Source organism: Coenobita brevimanus, chromosome 77, assembly GCF_032717465.1.
Source record: "Coenobita brevimanus isolate Jiangsu-jjx chromosome 77, ASM3271746v2, whole genome shotgun sequence".
Classification (NCBI taxonomy): Eukaryota; Metazoa; Arthropoda; class Malacostraca; order Decapoda; family Coenobitidae; genus Coenobita; species Coenobita brevimanus.
This window is the reverse complement of record NC_137030.1, coordinates 4,003,422-4,026,903: the sequence shown is the minus strand read 5'-3', so window position 1 is coordinate 4,026,903 and position 23,482 is coordinate 4,003,422. Positions and strand designations below refer to the sequence as shown.

Sequence of the window (23,482 nt, the reverse complement as noted above, 5' to 3'; positions counted from 1 at the left end):
CTTCTGTCCCCCTCACCATACCTCCCTCCACTCCTAACTTCTCCCTTTCCCCCCTCCCTCTCTCTGTCTTTCCTTCCCTCCCTCCCTCAGTCCTCGTTCTCCCTTCCTCCCGTTCGCTCCCTCCCTCTCTCGCTCCTCCCTCTTAAGTGCATTGCAAAAAAGTGAACGAGTTTTAAGTGTGACCGACTCAAGTGTTCATTGCATAAGAGAGAGAATTATGTTTTCTGAACACGTGAACACTGATGACTGTTCTTTTGTGTTCTGGCTTGCGTTGAACGATTTTATTTGGCTCTGGGACGCCTTCACGTGGTGGCATCCATATACCCGAGCGGCTTCACTGCCCGGTTATGCAGATGTCCTTCAGCTCCCTCCCTATCCCTGGAGGTGGACTGTGGGACTGCAGAACAGCAACTTCAGCCTGCAGTCCACCGGGTTCACGTCCAGCTGAGCCTGGGATTGCAACTACTACTACTACTACTACTACTACTGCAACTACTACAACCCCTTCACAACGATTTCTGTCTTAGTCTCGCAGCCTCCATTTAACTCATTAATTCACTGACGTCTTCTTTAGTATATTTTTTGCTGATTTTTTTTTATTTTTTATTTTTTCAAATTCGGACATGCATCTCGTACTGAAAGGGTTCATCAAAGGCAGTATTGATTTTGACCTGCATTTTGAAACGATCATTTGCTGGGAGCAATAAATAAATAAATAAATAAATAAATAACGTAAGAAAGTCGACCGAGCTGAAATGAAGGGGAGGTTAATTAGGAAGCGTAGCAAAAAATAAAAAAAGGCTTAATTGGAACTTTTTTTTTTTTTTAACATGGACATCTTGCCTGAGCTGAATAAGATCGTTGTGCGCCAGCAAGAGAAAAAAATACATCGTCGGTCTGAATGGGCTGCCTGAGGAATTTAAGTGAGGCGTTTAAAGTGTCATGTGATTTTTAAGTGGAGCAAAAAGTGACTGAATTTTATCAGTGATATGTTTATACTGTTCATAAGTGGTGGAAAAGTTGGTAATTTTTTTCAAGTTTCAGTTTATTCACAAATGAAAAAAGTTGATGTCAGAAGTGGAAGACGCGGATGAATATTATTTTTTTCATTTCGTGGGTGAAACAAAAAGTAGATTAATTTTATAAGTAATAAGGGATGAATGTTACAAGTGTTCATTTTTCGCAAGTGGAGTATTTAAAAAGTTGGTGAATTTTGATGTGTTCCACTTGTATTGATGAGTGTAAAGAAAAAATAAATAAATAAAAGCTGGTGTATTTTGTAAGTTTCCCTTTCATTCGTAAGTGAAGCAAGAAAGTGACCTGATTTAAGTGAGATCTCTAAGTGGTAAATGTAGCTTCTCGGCATTTAAGTGCAAATTAAATGTCCTTTCAGCTCCAAGTGACATTTAATGACCCGTGAATTAAAATGTGGCTAACTCGTGATTCTTTAATTCTCTCTAATTGGGAGTGACAGTGAAAGTGCCTATTGATTTAGCCCATTTGGTAGCCTTCCTATTTACAGTACGATTTCCATTGATTCTAGACTTCCAAGCGAATTGACTTCCTTAAATTTTTAGCCAGGTAAATTTTTGTGCTCCTTAGTTTTAAATGGAACGAAATAAGGCGTATTTTGAAGAGCTGTTTTCTGTTAGTGTTAGAAAAGGAAGACATGTCAAATCCTAAGCGTGATTTTCATCCTTTGACATTGAAAAACTTTGATAATAAACACCCAGTCGCATCAGTATATTAATTATGCACAGAATCGAAAGAAAAAGTCTCTTGACGATTTGGTATATTGTACTGTAATACAAATAAAGGATGTTTAGTTTCACATTATCCTCAGATACTGGATTTTCAAGAACTAATACGGTTTTGACATTTTAGCAAATTATATGTCGAAATCTGTTTTGGTAATATTTTCAGAGAAGCAGTATAAAAAAAATTGCTTTGGACAGAATTCTGAAGTGCGGTAATGAAAAGTAATAGATATGGTTTTGACTATTAGCACAGGCTTTACATAAAAATCATCTAACTGCTGAAAGTGATTATTTTGTGTGTGTATAAAGAGGGATGTGAGTTTGTCGGCAGAATGGAGCAACCTTATATAATAGTGTGAGTATTATTATTATTATTATTATTATTATTATTATTATTATTATTATTACGGCATTACAATTACATTATTTTCATAATGTCTTTATTATTATTATTATTATTATTATTATTATTATTATTAATATTATTATTATTAAAGTAACATTATTCTTACTAAGGTTGACATTAATCTCTCTCTCTCTCTCTCTCTCTCTCTCTCTCGTTTCACCAGCTCTCATTTCCCTCCGTTTTCTCTCACCTCTTTCCTCATTTACCGGGAAAAACGCCGACTGTACACACATACGCACGCACATTTGTTTACATCGGCGGCCATTTTTAAAACCCATTGGCACTCGAGCCTAGGCACTTCCGCCCTTATCGTGAGGGACCGTAGGGGTGAAAATAGAGACTTCTTATCTTATCCCGTGGAATTTTGAGAGACGGGATGATAAGAGGAGGAAGTGAAGGAGTGCAGAGAGAGAGAGAGAATTGCAAAAGAATTGATCTTTCATACACTCATTTTCAAAACACACACACACACACACACACACACACACACACACACACACACACACACACACACACACACACACACACACACACACACACACACACACACACAGAGGAAGCGTTGGTAAGAATTTTAGAGGCACTTTCACGTAATTTATTGTGGGAGTTGCGGTGTTTTTATGGTTGGAGAGAGAGAGAGAGAGAGAGAGAGAGAGAGAGACGTGGGTGTCGAAAAATTAGAGTGAATGTAAAGCAAGTGAAAAATGAGAGAGAGAGAGAGAGAGAGAGAGAGCATCAGACGATTTTTTTACCCTAATTTAGACCTCTGGCTGTTCAGTGCTCAGGATGGATGATAAGTGTGTGTTCAAGTGTTCACAGGAGCATGTGTTCAGGTGTTCATGTTTGACCCTCTTACTACGGTTATCCTCTGTGTATCTATCCATCTATATCTATCTGTCCTTCTAATATGTTTGCCATGTATCTATCCATCTTATTTATCAGTCTATCCGTCTGTGTATGTATGTACGATTATGTGTCTATCTATCTGTCTATCTGTGTATGTATATTTGTATGTATCTTTGTTTATGTGTCTAGCAATCTATCTTTCTGCGTATATGTATCTGTCAGTCTGTCTATCTATCTGTCTGTCTGTCTATCTGCCTATCTACCAAACCACTTCTAGACTATTTATTTAGCTAAGAGGAGATAGTGAAGGGTACAAGTAACTTCTGATTCGAAAAAATATATATTCCAAGCAAAAAAAAAAAAAAGTGAAACACGAGACATCATATTAAGGGGATTAGTGTGTTCAGGAGTGTTCATAATTTTTTTTGGTGTTCAGGAGTGTTCATAATTTTTTTTGGTGTTCAGGAGTGTTCATAATTTTTTTTGGTGTTCAGGAGTGTTCATAATTTTTTGGTGTTCAGGAGTGTTCATAATTTTTTTGGTGTTCAGGAGTGTTCATAATTTTTTGGTGTTCAGGAGTGTTCATAATTTTTTGGTGTTCAAGAGTGTTCATAATTTTTTGGTGTTCAAGAGTGTTCATAATTTTTTGGTGTTCAAGAGTGTTCATAATTTTTTGGTGTTCAGGAGTGTTCATAATTTTTTTGGTGTTCAGGAGTGTTCATAATTTTTTGGTGTTCAGGAGTGTTCATAATTTTTTGGTGTTCAAGAGTGTTCATAATTTTTTGGTGTTCAAGAGTGTTTATAATTTTTTGGTGTTCAAGAGTGTTCATAATTTTTTTTGGTGTTCGAGTGTTCATAATTTTTTTGGTGTTCAAGAGTGTTCATAATTAGTGTTCGTTATTGGCTGTCCAGTAATATGGCTCTAGTCTTCATTGTAAACTGTTGAATAATGTGCTTCTGTTCAATATAGTGTTCAGTGGTGTGCTTCGTGATAGTGTTCAGAATTATTACCATGTATATGTAGTGTTCGGTGTGTGCTGTTCATTATAGTTTCCTCAAGAATGTTCACTATACGATGTTCAGGTGTTCACTTATGCAGAGTAGTGTTCATTGTATAGTGTTGGCTATATGGTGTTCATTTTGTAAGTTTGTATAGTGTTCAAAAGTGTTCTGTCTTCATATATCATGTTCAGGTGAGCTTACGATATTTACTTTAGTGTTCATATTATACTGTTCAAAAGTTAGATTATGTTTTCTGTGTTCATTTTGCAGTGTTCAAGGGAATGTTCAGTTTGTTAATATTGCAGTGTTCGTAGTGTTCAAGGGAGTGTTCATTTTAGTGTTCAAGGGAGTGTTCATTTTAGTGTTCAAGGGAGTGTTCATTTTAGTGTTCAAGGGAGTGTTCATTACAGTGTTCAAGGAAGTGTTCATTGTAGTGTGCAAGTGAGTGTTCATTATAGTGTTCAAGGGGGTGTTCATTTTAGTGTTCAAGGCAGTGTTAGTTCAAGGGAGTGTTCGTAGTGTTCATTTTGCAGTGTTCAGGGATGTGGTTTTCGTCCTTATCTCTTTTCGCATCGTCACAATGTCTGGTGCTTTTGCTGTGTTTACCATGAGAGTCTGGTGGGGTCATAATGAGAGAGAGAGAGAGAGAGAGAGAGAATAAATGATATAATATTATAGAAATTACAAACACTATAGAGAGGGTGGGAGGAGACGTGTGTGTGTGTGTGTGTGTGTGTGTGTGTGTGTGTGTGTGTGTGTGTGTGTGTGTGTGTGTGTGTGTGTGTGAAATAGATACACAGACCCCGCGGTACCCTCTAGGTGGTCGGGTCGTTATGTTAATAGACTTACCCTCAAATTATAGAAGTTTCAGAACAGCATAGCAAAACAGAGAGAGAGAGAGAGAGAGAGAGAGAGAGAGAGAGAGAGAGAGAGAGAGATGCAGACAAAATTAATAACATCTGTTGACCTTATGCAAAAAAGTTAGAAAAATATAAGAGAAGAAGAGAGAGAGAGAGAGAGAGAGAGAGAGACAGAGAGAGAGACAGAGAGAGAGAGAGATGCAGACAAAATAAATAACATCTGTTGATTTTATGTAAAAGAAAAAAGACTAGAAAATTATAAGAAAAAATAGAGGTCTTGGAGAGAGAGAGAGTTAGCTGGAGGAGAAAATATAAGCAAAAGAAAAACAAAGTGAGAGGGTTTTAGGGTAGGAGTGGAGGAGAATGTGAGAGTTAGAGAGGATTTAAAGAGAAGGAGAGGAAGACGAGATTAAGGAAAGGGCAGAGGTGAAGCAGGGAAGAGGGAAGGGTTAAGGAGAGAGAGAGAGAGAGAGAGAGAGAGAGAGAGAGAGAGAATGGGTAGAAATAAAAGTAGAAGAAAACGAGAGAGAGAGAGAGAGAGAATGGGTAGAAATAAATGTAGAAGAAAACGAGAGAGAGAGAGAGAGAGAGAGAGAGAGAGAGAGAGAGAGAGAGAGAGAGAGAGAATGGGTAGAAATAAAAGTAGAAGAAAAAGTTGAGATCCGATCACCAGATGAGAGAGTAGACGGTCTATCTATCCATATCTATCTATCTGTCTGTGTTATTCTTTATCTACATCCTTATCTGTGTATGTACCTATGTATGTATGTATGTATGTTTCGCCAGACACCTTAATCCCGTTTGGAGTGGCCACAATTGAATCGCTTCCATGTCACGTTTCCTCTCCCGTCTGGCTGCCCTCTTTCCCGCTTACACCCTCCCTCTCTTATACCTCTCCACTCTATCCTTCCATCTCATTCTCGATCTCCTTCTCCCCTCCCCCTCCGCCTTATATACACACTCGCAGTCAGCCTGTCATTCTTCATCCTCTCTGCATTAAGATGACATAGTGGCATAATAGAACTTTTGACCGTACCGTGCCATGTGTCTTTGTTTACGTCAGATCAGCTGATTCACCGCCAGTATTTATGTCCAGTCAGCTGATGCAGATTGTAAATATTTATACCAAGTCAGCTGATGCACCTTGTGTAATATTGCCAGCAGGTTTAACATGTGCATTTGTTGGCAGGAGTTTGTGTTCCATGTAGTGTTTAGGAGTTTATTTTGATTGGTATAGTCTGTTCACTTTAACTAGGCGTAAAATTGACCCCTTTCCGTCTTGAACGCTGAGCTTTAACAAAAAATTAACAGTAGATAATGTTAGTCATGAAAAGGAGATAGAAAATGGTGGTAGTCATGAAAAAGAACTAGAAACAGTAGGATATGGTGGTTGTCTTGAAAAAGAGCTAGAAAGTAGAGTATGTTGCATTCGTGAAAAAGGAGTAGAGAGAAACAGTGGAATATGATGCTAGCCATGAAGGGGGGAAAAAGGGTGAAGAGATGCATAGTAGAAATTAGAATATATACCAGTCTCGAAAAAGATCTGTGGATAGAATTTGGAACCGTGGCATTTTCCTAATCTACCTTTGGAAATGCGCTGCTAAAGGACGGAAATCTGTGCCAAGTTAAGGTGAATGTTGTATAGGTCAGTAATGTGTAAAGGTACCATGTAGATCTGATTCCTCTCATACAGAATTATATTACTGTTTTTACTGCACATCATCATCATCCCTTCCACTATTCAGGACTCTCTCTCTCTCTCTCTCTCTCAGGCATATTAGCCATCGTTATTATTATTATTATTATTATTATTATTATAAAAACCCGCTGTCTCCCCAGCAGACAGACAGGCACCACCAGAAATCATGATCTTTGTCTCCCTCCTCCTCCTCCTCCTCCTCCATTATTATTATTATTAAATTATTATTAATTATTACTACTACTACTACTACTATTACTACTACTGCTGCTTCTGTTACTACTACTACTACTACTATTATTATTATTATTATTATTATTATTATTGTTGTTGTTGTTATTTTCATCGTCCCATCTAACAGCCCTCTGTCTCTTTCGCCAACAGGACCGAGACAGGAACACAGCAGAAGCCAGCGTCCAAGGTGCGCGTGACCTTCTACGAGAGCTCCAAGCCCCTGGTGGTGACGTCCCCCGAGCCCTCTGACCTTGACCCCTTCCCCCCACACGACCTCATCATGACCTCACCCATCGCTGACCCACATATGGTGAACTTCGACAGGCAGTTGAGGTACGGAGGGCTTATTTTATTATTATTATTATTATTATTATCATTATCATTATTATTATCATTATTATTATTGTTATTATTAACATTTTCATCTTTTTCTTCTTCTTATTACTGTTATTATTGTCATTCTTCTTCATTATTATTATTATTATTACAATGTACTTGTATTTGCTTATTTGTTGTAATGGTTGTTGGTATATTTTTCTCATAGGGTGAACTTTGACCACCAGTTGAGGTAAGGAATGTTTTTATTTTGTTTACCTTATTATTATTATTATTATTGTATTTATTTATTGTAATGTGGGTGTGTTTTTCTTATGATTGACTTCGGTAGCAGGTAAGGTCCGGAAGTGTGTTATGTCTTTATTAGTATTTATTTTTATTTATTTTCGTGGTTCATTTTGTTTTATCATATGGTTAGCTGTGACGGGTAATTGAGCTACGAAATGTCTCATGTTTGTTATGTGATTTGCAGTGCTTGTTATTGGGTTGTGTTGATATATTAATTTGCCATTATTATTTTGTAATTATTATTATTATTATTATTATTATTATTATTGGTTCTGTACGTGAATATTACCCAGTCCATATATGAAAACGCAATTGAATTAGTTCTTTTTTTTTATATATATATATCGTTATCAGTATTATAGTCAGTATTACTATTGTTGCAGTTATCATTGCTGTCTTCTGTTTATAGACTTATTTAGATTTTGTGTTTTTAGTGATTAGTTGGTGATATCATGAGCCAGTGTCTACAATACCCCTTCATTATAGGTACCCTGTATAATAATTTCATGTAAGAGAGAGAGAGAGAGAGAGAATAAAGAGAAAAGCTTATGAATCTTCCATAGTATTGTAAGTGTGGTGAAGTCCCAAGCTTGCGTTACCCTGAAAGTCATCGTTCATCTTTTCGTTATGTATCATCGTGAATTGACATTTATGGCTGTGAGTGTACAGCAGGCGGGGAATACGTGGGTACTGTTATTTTCACTCCAACGTGGCCCAAAAAATTGTCATCAGTCTTGATTACTGAGCCGTAGCATCAGATTAACATTAGAATATGGTTCTAGTCACGAAGAAGTGCTTTTTGAAGGATGTAGTGTCATAGTATTGTTTTTTCTGCCATGCTACGTGAAATAAGCTGCAAAAGGTCGAAAATCTGGGTCAGGTGAAGATGAAAGAAGTGCAGTAACCTTCCTCGCATAACCAAGGGTAGTGTTTGTAATCCATTTCCGTTCTCTAGTAGTTGGTGAAGAGGGACGCCTTCACGTGGTGGCACTGATGTAACCAAGCGGCTCCTCTGCCTTGTTATTCCCTTACTTCCCAGTCCCCCGAAAGAAAGATGAATCGCAGGAGTCTGGGACCACACACACACACACACACACACACACACACACACACACACACACACACACACACACACACACACACACACACACACACACACACACACACACACACACACACACACACACACACACACACACGAAGTACTTAAAACAAACCTAGCAAACCCGGACCCACTTTTTCTCTGATACAATTCGTACCCATTTTCTCTGACAGATTGCAGGGGTAGCTTTAATATCCTCTCTTGGCACCAGCCCCAAACACACGTGCGGAGGTTTATGTTGGCACGACAGCTTTAATTTCATTGTCTGGGGCCGAAGAGGGACCAAGCTTTCATTAGGGTGTTAGGGGAGATTAGCCAAGTGGATTTTATGGGGCTTTTACTGTGCCAAATAAGAGTTTTATCGGCTGAGTGTAAATATTTTGAAGCTGCCCGCGACAAATGACGAGCGCAATGGACTCAATCATTCGGGGAAGAGCTTAACCACGATATCATATGCTTAACCATCTACCTATCCTCAGCGTAATCTTAAATTTTTAGACTTGCATTGTAGCAGTTGTAACAGAGTCTGGTATGGAATTATGCTGAGGGATTAAAGAAGACTAGCAATATCTCGAAGAGAAGATGGCGGCTTTGGCTACACGCAAGCCATAACGATAGCAATGCGTCTTCTCTCCTGTCAGATTTGTATGAGTGTTTACTTGAAAATAGACCTGCTGACGTAATAATAGCCTGCATGACACGCCCAGCTGACCCCTCCTGACTGTCATGAAGAGGGGAGAGGTCAGGGAGGAGACCGCGGCCCGCAAATTGATTTTCTGGTGGCCTTGGCGGGAGTGAAGACTGCCAAATGTCGCTATATATAAACCCTCCTGACAACTATATATTGGTTTTATACATATTTTTAGGGATGCAAGGATGGAATTTATAGGTAAGCAGTAATGGAGATAATGGAGTGGATATCTAATGGGGATTTGACATTAATGTTTCGTGTTCTAAAAGCTTTAATGTGTTAAGGAGTGATGGCGGCTGAGAGCAAAAAACCAGCATTTGGCAACTATCCAAAGAGAGAGAAAGAGAGACACTGGCTCCCCTCTTTCCGTTCCCTACCCCCCCTTACGTCTTTCTCTCCTCTCTCTCTCTCTCTCTCTCTCTCTCTCTCTCTCTCTCTCATTCGTTTATGTATGCCATATTTCTTTCATTTTCTTGCTCAGTCAATCCGTTTTCCACCCTGTACCTTGACTCTCTCTCTCTCTCTCTCTCTCTCTCTGATCTTCCTTCTTAATTATACCTTCCTCCTCTCATCTTCTCCTTTCCTTCCTCTCTTCCTTTCCTTCCTCTCTCCCTTTCCTCTCATTCTTATTCTGTATCTCTTTCCTTTCTCCAATTGCTTCCTCTTAGTCTTCTTCCTCTCCTCTCCTTTCATACTCTTTCCTCCTCTTTTTTTTTCCTCCCACTCCTTCCTCTCTCCTTCCCTTCTTTCTTTTGTCTCTTCCTTTACTCCCTCCCTCTCCCCAGTCTCTCTGTCTTCATCTCTTTGTTCCCTCTCTCCTCTCCCTTCTTTCCCTCTCGTCTCCTTCCTGCTCTTTCCTCTTCCTGCTGTCTCCTATTTTTTTTTCAGCCTCTTTCTTCACCCCACCCTCTCTCCTCCATCCCTCTCTCTATCCCCTTTTTCCATCCTCCAGCACCTTCTCCCCTCCCTCCCTTCCTTCCCTCCCTTTCTTTCCCTCCTTTCTTCTATCTTATCTTTAGTATTTTCCTTCCTTCATGCAGTCCCCTCCCCCTCCCTCCTTCCTCCATACAGCCCCCTCCCCCTTCCTCTCCCTTCATCTTTCCGCCTTTCTCTCCCCCTTCATCTTTCCTCCTTTCTCTCCCCCTTCCTCTCCCTTCATCTTTCCTCCTTCTCTCCCCCTTCCTTTCCCTTCATCTTTCCTCTTCTCTCTCCCCCTTCCTCTCCCTTCATCTTTCCTCCTTTCTCTCGCCCTTCCTCTCCCTTCATCTTTCCTCCTCCTCTCCCCCTTCATCTCTCCTCCTTTCTCTCCCCTTTCCTTTTTCCCATCCCCCCCTCTCCCTTCCATCCTTCACGCTCTTCCTTAAATGCAGCCTCCTCCACTTCCCTCCTCCCTTCTTTCCTTCCCTCCTGCCTCCCTTCCCTCCTGCCTCACTTCCATCATGCCCTCTCCCTTCATGCAGTCTCCTCCACTTCCTTCTTTTCTCCTGTTCTTCGTATCCCTCCCTCTTTTGCATCCTTCCCTCTCTTCTCTCCTTCACTCCCTCTCCTTCCCTTCCTCTCTTCATCCTCTCCTTCCCTTCCTGTCTTCATCCTCTCCTTCCCTCTCCTCATCCTCTCCTTCTCTTCATCCTCTCCTTCCCTTCTTCCTTTCCTTCCTTCTCTCTTCATCCTCTTCTTCCCTTCCTCTCTTCATCCTCATCTTCCCCCTCACTTTCCTTCCCTTCCTTCCTTCATCCCTTCCCGTTCCTCCCTCCTTCTTTCATCCCTTCCCGTCCCTCTTCCCTCCTTCCTTCCTCTCTTTCCGCCGCTCCCCCCCTCTCCTCCCGTCCCATCTCTCCTCCCTCCTTCCTCTCACATCCCCCCCATCCTTCCCTCCCTCCCGTCCCCCTCTCGACCTTGAAACCGGTTGCGCAGTCATGGCAGGGGCGTGATGTCATTGTATTTATAAAACAGGCCCACATTTTTCATTTCATTGAGCATGGGAAGCGACGTAGCACCTCTTCCTTGGCGATTGATTTTTATGTTGATATTCTAATGCGTGAAGTTTTTATCCCAATTTAATTTCGGTGAGGTACTTTTTTTTTTTTTTTTTTTTTTAAGAATAAATCGCCGAAGAAGTGACCGAGACATATCCAAACTCAAGAGACCCCGTAGTACTTTTCTCTCGGCGATTTATTTTGCCAAACGCACAGTCTCGTGTTATCAATTTTTTAGCCTACGCCAATAATACACAGGATATTAAAGTCACAGAATTAAACACTGACCTGAGGCGTAAAGAAATCTAAATAACTTACTCTCGTTGAAATAGCAAAGTTTTTAGACTAATATTTATGGGTTTTGAAATTTTAGGGGACGAAATGGAACGAAAATGTGTTAATCCAAAAAAAAAAAAAAAAAAAAAAAAAAACTTTCATCCATGTGTTTTCGTAAGTTAACGTACGGTTCCACATTCTCTCGTTCGATTTCGCGCTTCCCAACACATTTCGGACCGACTGAGCATACGGCTATTAGCACCCTTCCTTGAGCGGTTTATTTTTCTATCAACCGTATTTCGTGCTCTAGTATGTTGCCTCTTTTAGTATCAACTTAGTTTGCATCAGTAATTGAAGAAAACAATAATAATAAATCGCTGGGGAAAATTTGTAACGAAGTCTAAAGGTAAGATGCAAGTTTTTTTTTTCCTGACAGTAAATTGCAGAGGAAAAAATGTTAGCAAATTGTTAACAAGAATTCGGCACATTGTATTTATAAACCCAGCTGTCCATTTTTCATTTCTTCCTCTCACTTTCCAAGACCCCACCTCGTTTTCTATTACCCATTTTCTGTGGTGTATTTTTAGGCTGCACTTATGGTTTTGTGGTCTGATATTTGTTTGGCTTCCATAATGACGTTTCTTTCATTTTATATAACATGTTCTTATTTATTTATTATTTTATCTTATTTTTGTTGCTGCCAGGCGATTTTATTCAGCTTTAGAGAGGCGTTTCGTACCAAAGGAGTTTAATGAAGTCTGTAAGCCATTCATTGTGAGATGGAAAATATTTGCAGATAACCAGAAAAGAAATTTAAAAACCGTTCTAGTGGGGAAGACTTTACAGTTTTTCACATTAACTTGGCTCAGATTTTCGTCCATTTATAGCTTATTTTACGTAGCTCAGCGGTAAAAAAGAAAAACAAAAGAAAAAGAAACAAAGACTAACAAACGGCTCTTCATCCTTTCCACAGCACATCTTTCTCTACCTTAGGAGTGTTGCAGAGGTGGTTTATCCAATAGAGTACAGGTTTCCCTAAGCATAAAATCGGCCGGAGGTGGGTGGAAAATATACTTGTGTGGAATGAAGTGGGTGATTTCGAAGATGAATTATAAATGAAGAATGAATGATTTAATGAAGAATGTATGAATAAATGAATGGTGAATGATAAATTGTATGATTGTGAATAAATGAATGGAGATTGAATGAGTAAGTGAATGAAGAATGAATGTATGAATAAATGAATGAAGAATGAATGGAGAAATGAACGAAGAATGAATAAATGAATGAAGAGTGAATGAATAAATGAATGAAGAATGAGTGAATAAATGAATATTGAATTGATAAATGAATGAAGATTGAATGAACGGAGAATAAATGGAGGTTTGGCCTGTTACTACGTGCATTCAGTTGATAGTTGTAATTTTATGCCTTTTAGTTCATGTTTCTCTTATGGGAAGTAAAGTTATGATGATGGTGGTGATGACGATGGTGGTGGTGGTGGTGAAGATGGTGGCAATGGTGGTGATGGTGGCAGTGGTGGTGATGATGGTGGTGGCAATGGTGGTGATTTTGATGATGATGATGGTGGTGTTGGTGATGACGATGGTGGTGGTGATGGTGATGATGATGATGATGGTGGTGATAAGTGTGGCTAAGTGTTTTTTTTATGTTTTAATTTGGTTTGAGTGTTTGTGGCTTGTGTTGAATGTGGAAATGATGTGTGGATGGAGTGTGTGTGAGTGGATGGATGGATGTGTATTTGGAAGATAAATGTTTCTCTCTCTCTCTCTCTCTCTCTCTCTCTCTCTCTCTCTCTCTCTCTCTCTCTCTCTCTCAGTTTGTAGAGCCACACCCACTTCCCTTCCTTCCTCCTCTTTCCCTCCTCCTCCTTCTCCTATACTTCCCTCCCCCTTCTCTATCCCTTTATCTTCTCCCTCCTTCCTTACCTCCCTCCCTCCAGTTTCCATCCGTCTATCCAGCCTTCCTCTCTCCTTCATACATTTATTCATTCATTCTCTCAGTTTTCCCTCTCTTCCTACCTCATCCATCCTTCCATCTATCTGTGTATCTATCAATCTGTCTGTCGACGTATCAGTGTCTGTCTACTTGCCTTTGTCTCTGTCTGTTAGGCTATCTGTTTGTCTGTCTGTCTGTCAGGCTATCTGTATGTCTGTCTGTCTGTCCTTCCATCCATCCTTCGTTCCCTTTCCCCCTCTCCCCCTCCTCTTTCCATCCCTCCATCCATTCTTCTGTCCACTCAGCGGGGGGTCTCCTTTACCACTGATAATCTACCACAATTACCTCCACTACCACAATTACCACCACTACCACAATTCTACCCAAGTTACTGCCAAGAGTACCTTAATCACTACCATAACACCACTGCAACCAGAATTACTATAGCTGTTACCACCACTACCACTGTTACAACTACCATCATCACCACTACCCCAGCTACCATCACTACCACCACAACAACCACCACTCCGAACTACTAGCACAACTCCCACCATCAGTACTACAACCACCACCATCACTACCCCACCCACATCCATCACTACCACACCCACCACCATCACTACCACAACCACCACCATCACTGCCACAACCACCACCATCACTGCCACAACCACCACCATCACTGCCACAACCACCACAACCGCCGCCACAACCACCACCACTACCACAACTACCAACATTTCTAAGCAAATGGAGGGAGGGGTAGGAAGAAAAAACAGTTCAAATGACAGACGCATATGGATGAGGGAGGGAAGGAGGGAAAGAGAGGAGGAAAGGAAGAGAGGATGGAAGGGAGGAGGGTGGAAGATGAAGGAAGTAGAGAGGAGGAAAGGAAGAGAGGATGGAAGGGAAGAGGGCAGAAAATGAAGGAAGTAGAGAGGGAAAGAGAGGAGGAAAGGAAGAGGAAGGAAGGGAGGAGGGTAGAGAACGAAGGAAATAGAGAGGGAAAGAGAGGAGGAAAGGAAGAGAGGATGGAAGGGAGGAGGGTGGAAGATGAAGGAAGTAGAGAGGAGGAAAGGAAGAGAGGAAGGAAGGGAGGAGGGTAGAAAATGAAGAAAGTAGAGAGGGAAAGAGAGGAGGAAAGGAAGAGAGGAAGGAAGGGAGGAGGGTGGAAGATGAAGGAAGTAGAGAGGGAGAGAGAGGGGGAAAGGAAGGGAGAAAGTTGGAATATGAAGGAAGGAAGTAGAGAGAGGAAGAGAGGAGGAAAGGAAGGGAGGTGGGCAGAGAAGGAAGGAGGGAAGTAGCATGGAGGACAAAAAGAAATAAGATGGAGGGAATGAATGGAAGGAAAGGAGGGAGTGAGGGAAAGAAAATAAGAGAGGAAGTGAAGTAGAGAGAGAAGGTAAAATATGGAAGGAGGGAATGAAAGAAAGAAGGAAGGGAGGGAGGAGAGATTGGAAGGAAAGAAGGAAGAACGGAAGGAAGGAAAGAAATGGAGGGAAGGATATAGGAGGAAAAAAAGGGAGGAGGAATTAGAGAGAGGGAAAGAAAGGAGAGAGAGAAAAAGGACAAAAAAGGAAAGGACGTGAAGGAAGTATAGAGAAGTGAAAAAAAAAGGAAGGAGAGAAGGAAGAAAGGAGGGAGGGAAAGAAGGGAAGAGAGAGAAGTAGGAAAGAGAGGAAAAAGACAGAGAAGACTCACTCTGTTAACTTTGTGATTGAAGTGTGTGTGTGTGAGAGAGTGAGAGAGAATCGAAAGGAAAACAAACCTTTCCATGTCTTCCTTCTTTCCTTTGCTTCTCTAAATCTTTCCTTTCTACCTTCCCTGCTTTCCATCCTTTGTCTCCCTAGATCTTTCCTTCCTACCTTCCTTCCTTTGCCTCCCTAGATCATTCCTTCCTACCTTCCTTGCTTTCTTCCTTCCTGCCCTCCTTCTTTTGCTTCCCTGGTTCTTTCCTTCCTACTCTCTTTGCTTCCCTCCTTCCTGCCTTCCCTCCTTTCTTTCCTACCTTCCTTTTTTCCATTCCTTCCTTTCTTACATTTCTTTTCTTTCTCTTTTGTTTCCTTCCTTCCCGCATCCGTTTCTTTTTTCTTCCTTCCCTCGTTTCTTTTTTCCTTCCATTTTTCCCTTCCATCCTTCCTTTTTTCCTTCCATCCTTCCTTCTATCCTTCCTGCCTTGCATATTTTCTTTTTCAGTCCTTCTTTTCCTTTCATTCCTACCTTCCATCCTTTCTTTTTTTTTTCCGTCTTTCCTTATTTTTTCTTCTTTCCTTTCCTCCTTATTTTTCGTTCCTCCCTTCTTTCCATCTTAATTTCCTTCTTTCCTTTTCCATTCATTCCTACCATCCTTCCTTACGTACTTTCCTTTTTTTTTCGCTACTTTTTTCTTTTCCTTCCTTCATTAACCCACGTCACGTCCAGTTTCGGTCGTTTTAGGCGTATGGGCCGCCTACTGGGATCTATAATTTTCTTTCATTTTCTTTTTCCTGCATTTGTTTTCCCTATTCTCGTTTTCCCTCCATTTACTTATTCACTTTTCTTCCTTTCTCACTTCTCACTTCAGTCTTTTTCCTTCTTTCCTTCCCTCCTTCCATCAGGCCTTTCGGTCTCTCTTTCCTTCCTTCCTTTTCTTCCCGTCTTTCTTTTTCCGACCCTCCTTTTCTTCCCGTCTTTCTTTTTCCGACCCTCCTTTCTTCATTTCCTGTCTTTCTTTTTCCTTCCTTCTTTCCTGTCTTCCTTCTTTCCTTCCCTCCTCCCATTCTTTTCTTTCATCCTTCTTTCCTTCATTCCATTCTTCATTCCTTTTCTGCACTCCTTCCTTTCTTCCTTCTTTCCTTTCCTGTCTTTCTTTTTTCCTTCCTTTCCAGTCTGCCTTTATTCCTTCTTTCCTTCCTTCTTACCTTCCTTTCCTCATTTCCCCATTCATGCATTCAGCCTTTCATCTGTGCTTTCCTCTCTCCCCACCCCCCCTCTGTCTGTCTGTCTGTCTGTCTCTCTGTCTGTCTGTCTGTCTGTCTCTCTCTCTCTCTCTCTCTCTCTCTCTCTCTCTCTCTCTCTCTCTCTCTCTTCCTCATCTTTCATATTTTTATCTTTCATCCTGGCTTTCTTCTTTCTCATTTTTTTTTTTCAACCCTACCGTCTTACATACATACATGCTTACATTCATACATACATAAACACGAACATACATACATGCTTACATACATACATACGTCTTTCCTCTTTCTCACCCTCCCTCCCCTTTTCCATCCACTCCTTTCCTTTCCTTTCCTTCCTTCCGTCCTCCTTCCTTTCACTGTCCCTTTGCAGTCTTCCTTCCTTCCTTCCTTTCCTGCTTTCCTTCTTTTCACTATGTCGCTCAGCATCCCTCCTTCCATTCCTCCATCCTTTCTTCCTTCGTCGCTTCCTTCACTCTATCCATTTCGTTTCATCTATCTTCGTTACCTCTCTCTCTCTTTCATTCCTTCCCTCCCTTCCTCCCTCCCTCTCTCCCTTTGTGTTTGTTTTTCCATATGTTTGCCTAGCGTTTCTCCCTCCACTCTGCCCCTTCCTATCTCTCATTCTTTCTGCCTTCCTACCTTCCTCCTTTCTGTCCTTCCTTCCATGCTTCCTTCCTTCCCTCATTCATTCATTCATTCATTCATTCATTTCTCACTTCCTTCTTTCCCTTCCTTCCTTTCTCCCTCTCACCCATTCTTCCCTCCTTTCACCCTTCCCTCCTTCCTTCTTTCTATCCATCCTTCCATTCCTTCCTTCCTTCCTTCCTACCTTCCTTCCTCCCTCCCTGAGTCTCGCATCATTTCCTCTGGCACTCACTGATGGAGTCAACTTACCATAATGCTCACTTAATTCACACTATCTAGCGGTCTATCTATCTGTCTGTCTGTGTCTCTGTTTGTCTGTACCTATATCAGTTTCTATCTATCTATCCGTCTGTCTGTCTATCTATGTCTGCCTGTAGGTCGGTCGGTCGGTCTATTTATCTTTGTCTATCAGTCTACTGTATATCAGCTTGTCTATCCATCTATCTATCTGTCTATCTATCCATCTATCTGTCTGTCTATCTATCCATCTATCTGTCTATCTATTTGTCCGTTTTGGTGTGCTATCAGTGTCATCAAGCTGCCCACAGAAAACATCTTTGTCTATCCACGTTTACCTGTGTGTCTGTCTGTCTGTCTCATAAGCCTGTCTTAATGCGCTCTTCCTGTCTGTCTATTGGCCTATCTATCTCAGTCAGTCTATCTATCGACGTAATGCACTGTCCCTGTCTATCTGTCAGTTATCTCCGTCTATTTATCTACTTCTGTATAATGGCGTTCGTCTAATCATCTGTTTATGTTTCCATTATGTTATGTATATTTTTGTAATAATTTGTTAAGTTAGTAGTAGTAGTAGTAGTAGTAATGATAGTTGTAATAGTAGTAATGTTAGTTGCAATAGTAGTAGTAGTTGTAATAGTAGTAGTTGTAATGATAGTTGTAACAGTAGTAGTAGTTGTAATGATAGTAGTAGTAGTAGTAGTAGTAATGATAGTAGTAGTAGTAATAATGACAGTAGTAGTTGTGGTAATAATAATGATAGCAGAAGTAGTAGTAATAGTATCAACAGCATAAAACTAATCCACTGTCCCTAATGTACCCAGTAATTCCCGTATTATTCAGGTATTATTCATGAGGGACAATTATTCAGATGTCATGTAGATGGTATTCATGCAGCAAACCCACCACACCACAGACTCACACCCACGCCCCTTACACTCCATAGAATCTTGCTAACTTTGAACTGTTTTATATATGGATAGGTCTTTATACCCCTTTTACTCCTATCATGGCCCTAAAACTAACTGTTTGTTTATCTGCATCTGTCTGTGTCTGTCAATCTATCTCTATCTCTCTTCTCAGACTTCTTAATCATGTAAGGGGTGGCCACAAACAAATCGCCTCCACGTCACCCTACTCTCTCCCACTTGGCTGCCCACCCTCCATCTCGCATCATCCTCTGTCGCTGTTGGGGTTTTGCTTCTTGTTTATTGATTTTTTTAACTCTCTCTCTCTCTCTCTCTCTCTCTCTCTCTCTCTCTCTCTCTCCATTCTTTTTTCTTTACTTCATTGTGCATCTTTCCTTCCTCACTTTATCCTTTCCTGCTTTTATTTATTCACAGGTCGCTTACTCTCTTTTCACCTTTCTCTTTTCTCTCCCCTCTCCCTTCCTTCAGTGTCCCTCTCCTCGCCCTCTCTTCTTCCTTCATTTTCCCACTCATTTCCCTCCCTCCTTCATCCATTCAGTAATTCAGCCTTCATTCTTTTTCTGTTCTTTCCCCGCCATTTCTTCCTGCTCTCCTCTTCTTTCATTTTTCCTCTTTATTGTTCTCGTATTTCTTCTCCCTGCTGTATGTCTGTGTGTATGTCTTTAGCATCAGGTTTTTCTATATGTTTGTGCCTACCTACCTACCTACCTACCTACCTGCCTGCCTACCTACCTACCTGCCTACCTACCTACCTGCCTACCTACCTACCTACCCACCCACCCACCCACCCACCCACCCACCCACCTACCAAAATATCCATCCACCCACCCACCCACTTACCAACCAATCTTATAACTGCATACCTACCCACCTTCCTTCCTAACTACCTGTGTACTTACCTGTCTACTTACTCACCAGCCTAACAACCTCCCTTCCTGCCAAGCTCCCTATCGATCTGCCTCTTCGTATTTATATCTATTTTTGTATTGGTATTTTCGCACTCCTGCCCACTCTCTTCCGTACCTACCAGTCTCTCTCTACCTTCCTACTTACAGGCCTACTTACCTATCTGCCGTATCTGCTTGCCTACCTGAATTCCAAGATAATTTCTCTACCTACCTGCCTCATATGCCTACCTACTTACCGTTCTGTCTACCTACCTACCTACCTACCCACCCACCCACCTACCTACCTACCTACCTACCTACCTACCTACCTACTTGTCTGCCTACCTTCATCCTTGTTGTGAGAGGAAGAAGTAAAGAGAAAAAGAGACGTGGCAGGAGAGAGAGAGAGAGAGAGAGAGAGAGAGAGGGGCGCGCACGCACCACCGACCCCCTCTCTCTCTTTCTCACTCTCACTCTCTCTCAGTCGTCGGCTGTGAGTGAGGGAGGGAGGACAAACTCTCTCTCACTCTTGCTCACATGTAGCACAGAGTGAGAAAATTAAAGCTAGCCGGTGAAATTAAAGAGAGAGAGAAATACCCACTCGCATCACCATGAAGAAAATTAGGAAATATAAAAACAAGTGAATGAGTGAACGATAAAGAAAAAGAAAGGGTAGTGAAAAAAGAGAGATTTTAAAGATAGTGAGAAAGTGAGAAAAAAAATAGCGACACTTATGCTATTAATGCACCAGAATGACGTCATGCTTTTTTTTTATATGCATGCTAGTGGTGGAGAGGGACGCCTTCACGTGGTGGCACTGATAGGACTGGTTGGTGGAGCTGCCTAGTTATACAAACGTCCTTCAGTCCTCAGTCCCCTCCCTGTCTCCCAAAAGGTGGATGGTGTTATGTAGGAAAGGGGAAACTTCAGCCTGCAGTCCACTGGGTTCACGTTCATATGAGCCAAGGGTTGCAAATACTACTACTATTACTATTTAGATAGAAATTATTATTATTATTTATTTATTTATTTATTCATTTATTGACATTTATTTTCTACTACTACTACTAATACCGGTACTGCTACTACTACTACTGCCGCCGCCGCCACTACCACCACTACTACTACTATCAAAAACAATCTTATGTGAACTAAAATCGGTTTGTTTTTATCTGACGGAGATGGCCAAGTGCAGTCAGTCTAGAAGGTTGATTTGACTTGTAACCAAGGAGATTCATTTGATTTGACTAGTAAACAAGGAGAGCCAGTTGTACCTCATAACCCAGGCTCATCTTATTTCGTGGGAGTGGACCAGTTTTATCGACCAGTTCCATCAGATAAAGACAAACGGAAGTGAAGGAGTTTTATTCTTGTTTTATTGGTGTTCTTGTGACCTCTCTCTCTCTCTCTCTCAGCGTAAACCCGGTAGACTGCAGGCTTAATTTGCTCGCTTTCTACACCCCACCATCCTCCTTTCGGGCGATAGGGTAGTAAGAAAGGACGTTTGTGTAGCCAGGCAGTGGAGCCGCGTGGTTATGTGAGTGCCACAACGTGAAGGCGTCCCTCTCCACCACCAGACGATTTTAGTCAGTATTGAGAGGGTAAAAATCGTCTTTAATGATATGACTATTTTTATGTCTATCTGCCTTTCTGTCTATCTATCAATTTATCTATCTGTATCTATCTATCGTGTTGGTCAGTTCCTCGTAGTGAAGGGGTTTAGGAAGTCTGCGTTATCCCCATTATTTGTATTTTGATATTGCTTCCGCCAGACGATTTTATAGGTCTCCACGCACACCTGTTACTACTACTACTACTACTAGATGGTGGTAGTATGATAGTAGTAATAGTAATGGTAATAGTAGTAGTAGTAGTAGTGGTTGTGGTGGTGGTGGTAGCGAACTATAATTGTTACTACCAGGTGGTGGCAGTAGTAGCAGCAACAACATTAGCAGCCTTACTCTTCTTAACGTGAACCCAGTGGAGTGTAAGCTGAATTTGACCTCCTCCAGCAGGTCACCATCCCAGCTTCGAGGTCTAGTTAGTTAGTTGGCTGGTTAGTTAATTAGTAAGTTAGGTTATTAGTTTAGTTAATCAGTTACCAGTAGTTAGATAATTAATCAGTTATGTAGTTAATTAATTAGTTAGTTGAGGGACGTGTGTAGTGAAGGACTTTAATCCTGCAGTTCCATTGATTATTTTCTTATTTATTTGTCCTCCTTTCTTTGTTTATTCTTTCATTCTTTTAGTTAGTTTGTTATTTCTCATTTTTTATATCATGTTCTTGTAATCTCCAGACGGTTTAATTCAGCTTAGGGGAGACTTTCCTAGGTGGAGGGCTTAGATACAGCCTTCATTAACCCTCATGTATGTTTCGTCTTAAAGTTAAAGAAAATGGTCTGGTAGGGGTCCATACACACATACATACATACATACATACATCATCCCTCCCTCTTCTCATACACTGTTCCATTCCTTCCTTCCATCCTACCTTCCGTCTTTCCTGCCTTCCTTCCTTCTTTCTTTCCTTCCATCCATCCATCATTCCTTCCTTTCTTCCTTCTTTCCTTCCATCCATCCATCCATCCATCCTTCCTTCCTTCTTTCCTTCCTTCCTTCCCTTCCTCCCTCCTTCCACTATGTCCCTCTGCATCCCTCCTTCCATTCCTTCATCTTTCTTCCTTCACTCTATCCGTGGGACTGAAAGGGTTAACCTGAAGGAAATCGTCTGGTGATAGCAAGAATAAAGCCATATATACAGTAAATTTCTGGTTTTTTATTTTTATTTTTGTTTCAACCCCTTCAGCACGATTATATTCTCCCTATCCAGACGATTTTATTCAGCAGAAGGGAGACTATTGAAGGGGTTAGAGCTTCTTGTTCATTAAGGAAGCTCCCTAACACCTCTTCCTTGGTGATTTATTTTTGGATATGGTTGGTTAATATTCTTTTGTACGTTGTTTATGCAGAGTATGGCGATATTAGAAGGATTTATATAACACGGAAAGGGTAATAAAGGTTTAATAAGCAAAATAAATCAGTTACGAAGATATGTTAGGGGGCTTGCTTAACCAGAGAGAGAGAGAGAGAGAGAGAGAGAGAGAGAGAGAGAGAGAGAGAGAGAGAGGAGGGCAGGAAGAGGTAGAATGACATAAGGCTGTGAGGAGAGAGAGAGGAACAAGTGCTTAAATTTGGGGAGAGAAGGGTGAAAGGTCAAGGTCATGAAAAGATGAAAGAGGGTAATGATCCTATGTTGGCGGGGGTACGCGCCCTTTGAAGGCTTTTGCTGTGTAAGTGTGGATGAGGAGGACAGGTGTTGAAGGTCATTAGTGTAAGTGGAAATTATGAGGTGTGGAAATGATGGCAGGTGTGGAAATGGTGACAGGTATAGAAATGATGGCAGTTGTAGAAATGATGTGATAGGTGTGGAAATGATGGCAGGTGTGGAAATGGTGGCAGGTGTGGAAATGATGGCAGGTGTGGAAATGATGGCAGGTGTGGAAATGATGACAGGTGTGGAAATGATGACAGGTGTGGAAATTGTGAGGTGTGGAAATGATGACAGGTATGGAAATTATGGCAGGTGTGGAATTGATGACAGGTGTAGAAATGATGACAGGTGTGGCAGTGATGACAAGTGTGGAAAGTGTCCGAATGGTTTTGAAATTAACAGGTGGTGGAAAGTGACAGGTGTGAAAATTATGAGTTGTGAAATTTATTGAGCAGGTGTGAAAATTAAATAACAGGTGTGAAAATTATATAACAGGTGTGAAAATTATTGAGCAGGTGTATGATTGGTGTGGAGTGTGTGGAGAAGCATTAATCAAGGAAACAGGTATAGGAAGGTGACAGGTGTGGACTACTGTAGGTTGAAACATGACAGCAGGTGTGGGTGGACAGGTGTGGATTAAAAGGTGTAGATAGTTGTGGATTATCCAGTATAGGTAGGTGTGGATCAACAGGTGTGTAGTGACAGGTGTGGACAGGTGTGAGGTGACAGGTATGAAAGTAGTTATCGAAGGCAGCAGGTGAGGAAATGAGGTAAATGATGTTTAGGGAGAAAATTGCCTTCCTACCTGCTCCTCTAGCTGCCTACTTACCTACCTACCTGCCTTCTTTCGTTTCTGCTCACCTAGCTACTTGTCTATCTTCTACCTAACTCACCTCCTGCTTACCTGCTTACCTATCTACCTACCTGTCTACCTTTTTATCTACTTGCCTACCCAGATACTTCCCGACCTTCCTGTTCACCTACCTACGTACCTACCAATATTTGCCGTCTTTGTCTCTTCATCTATTTCTGTGACTTGTATCTTCCTGTCTATCTATCTTATGTGTCAATCGATCAGCATCCTAATTAGGAGAGAAGGATGCATGGATTAGAGAGAGAGAGAGAGAGAGAGAGAGAGA

At 41.1% G+C, this 23,482-nt stretch overlaps 1 protein-coding gene across 2 annotated transcripts in view; it reads left to right on the top strand.

Annotated features, from left to right (window-relative positions):
• LOC145408529 (uncharacterized) overlaps positions 1-23,482 on the top strand; it is a 229,125-nt gene that overhangs the window by 180,407 nt on the left and 25,236 nt on the right. For both annotated transcript variants that reach the window (XM_080279261.1, XM_080279262.1), the window contains exon 3: positions 6,955-7,137. In XM_080279261.1, the coding sequence (XP_080135387.1) occupies positions 6,955-7,137 (183 nt within the window). The remainder of the gene's footprint in view (positions 1-6,954; positions 7,138-23,482) is intronic.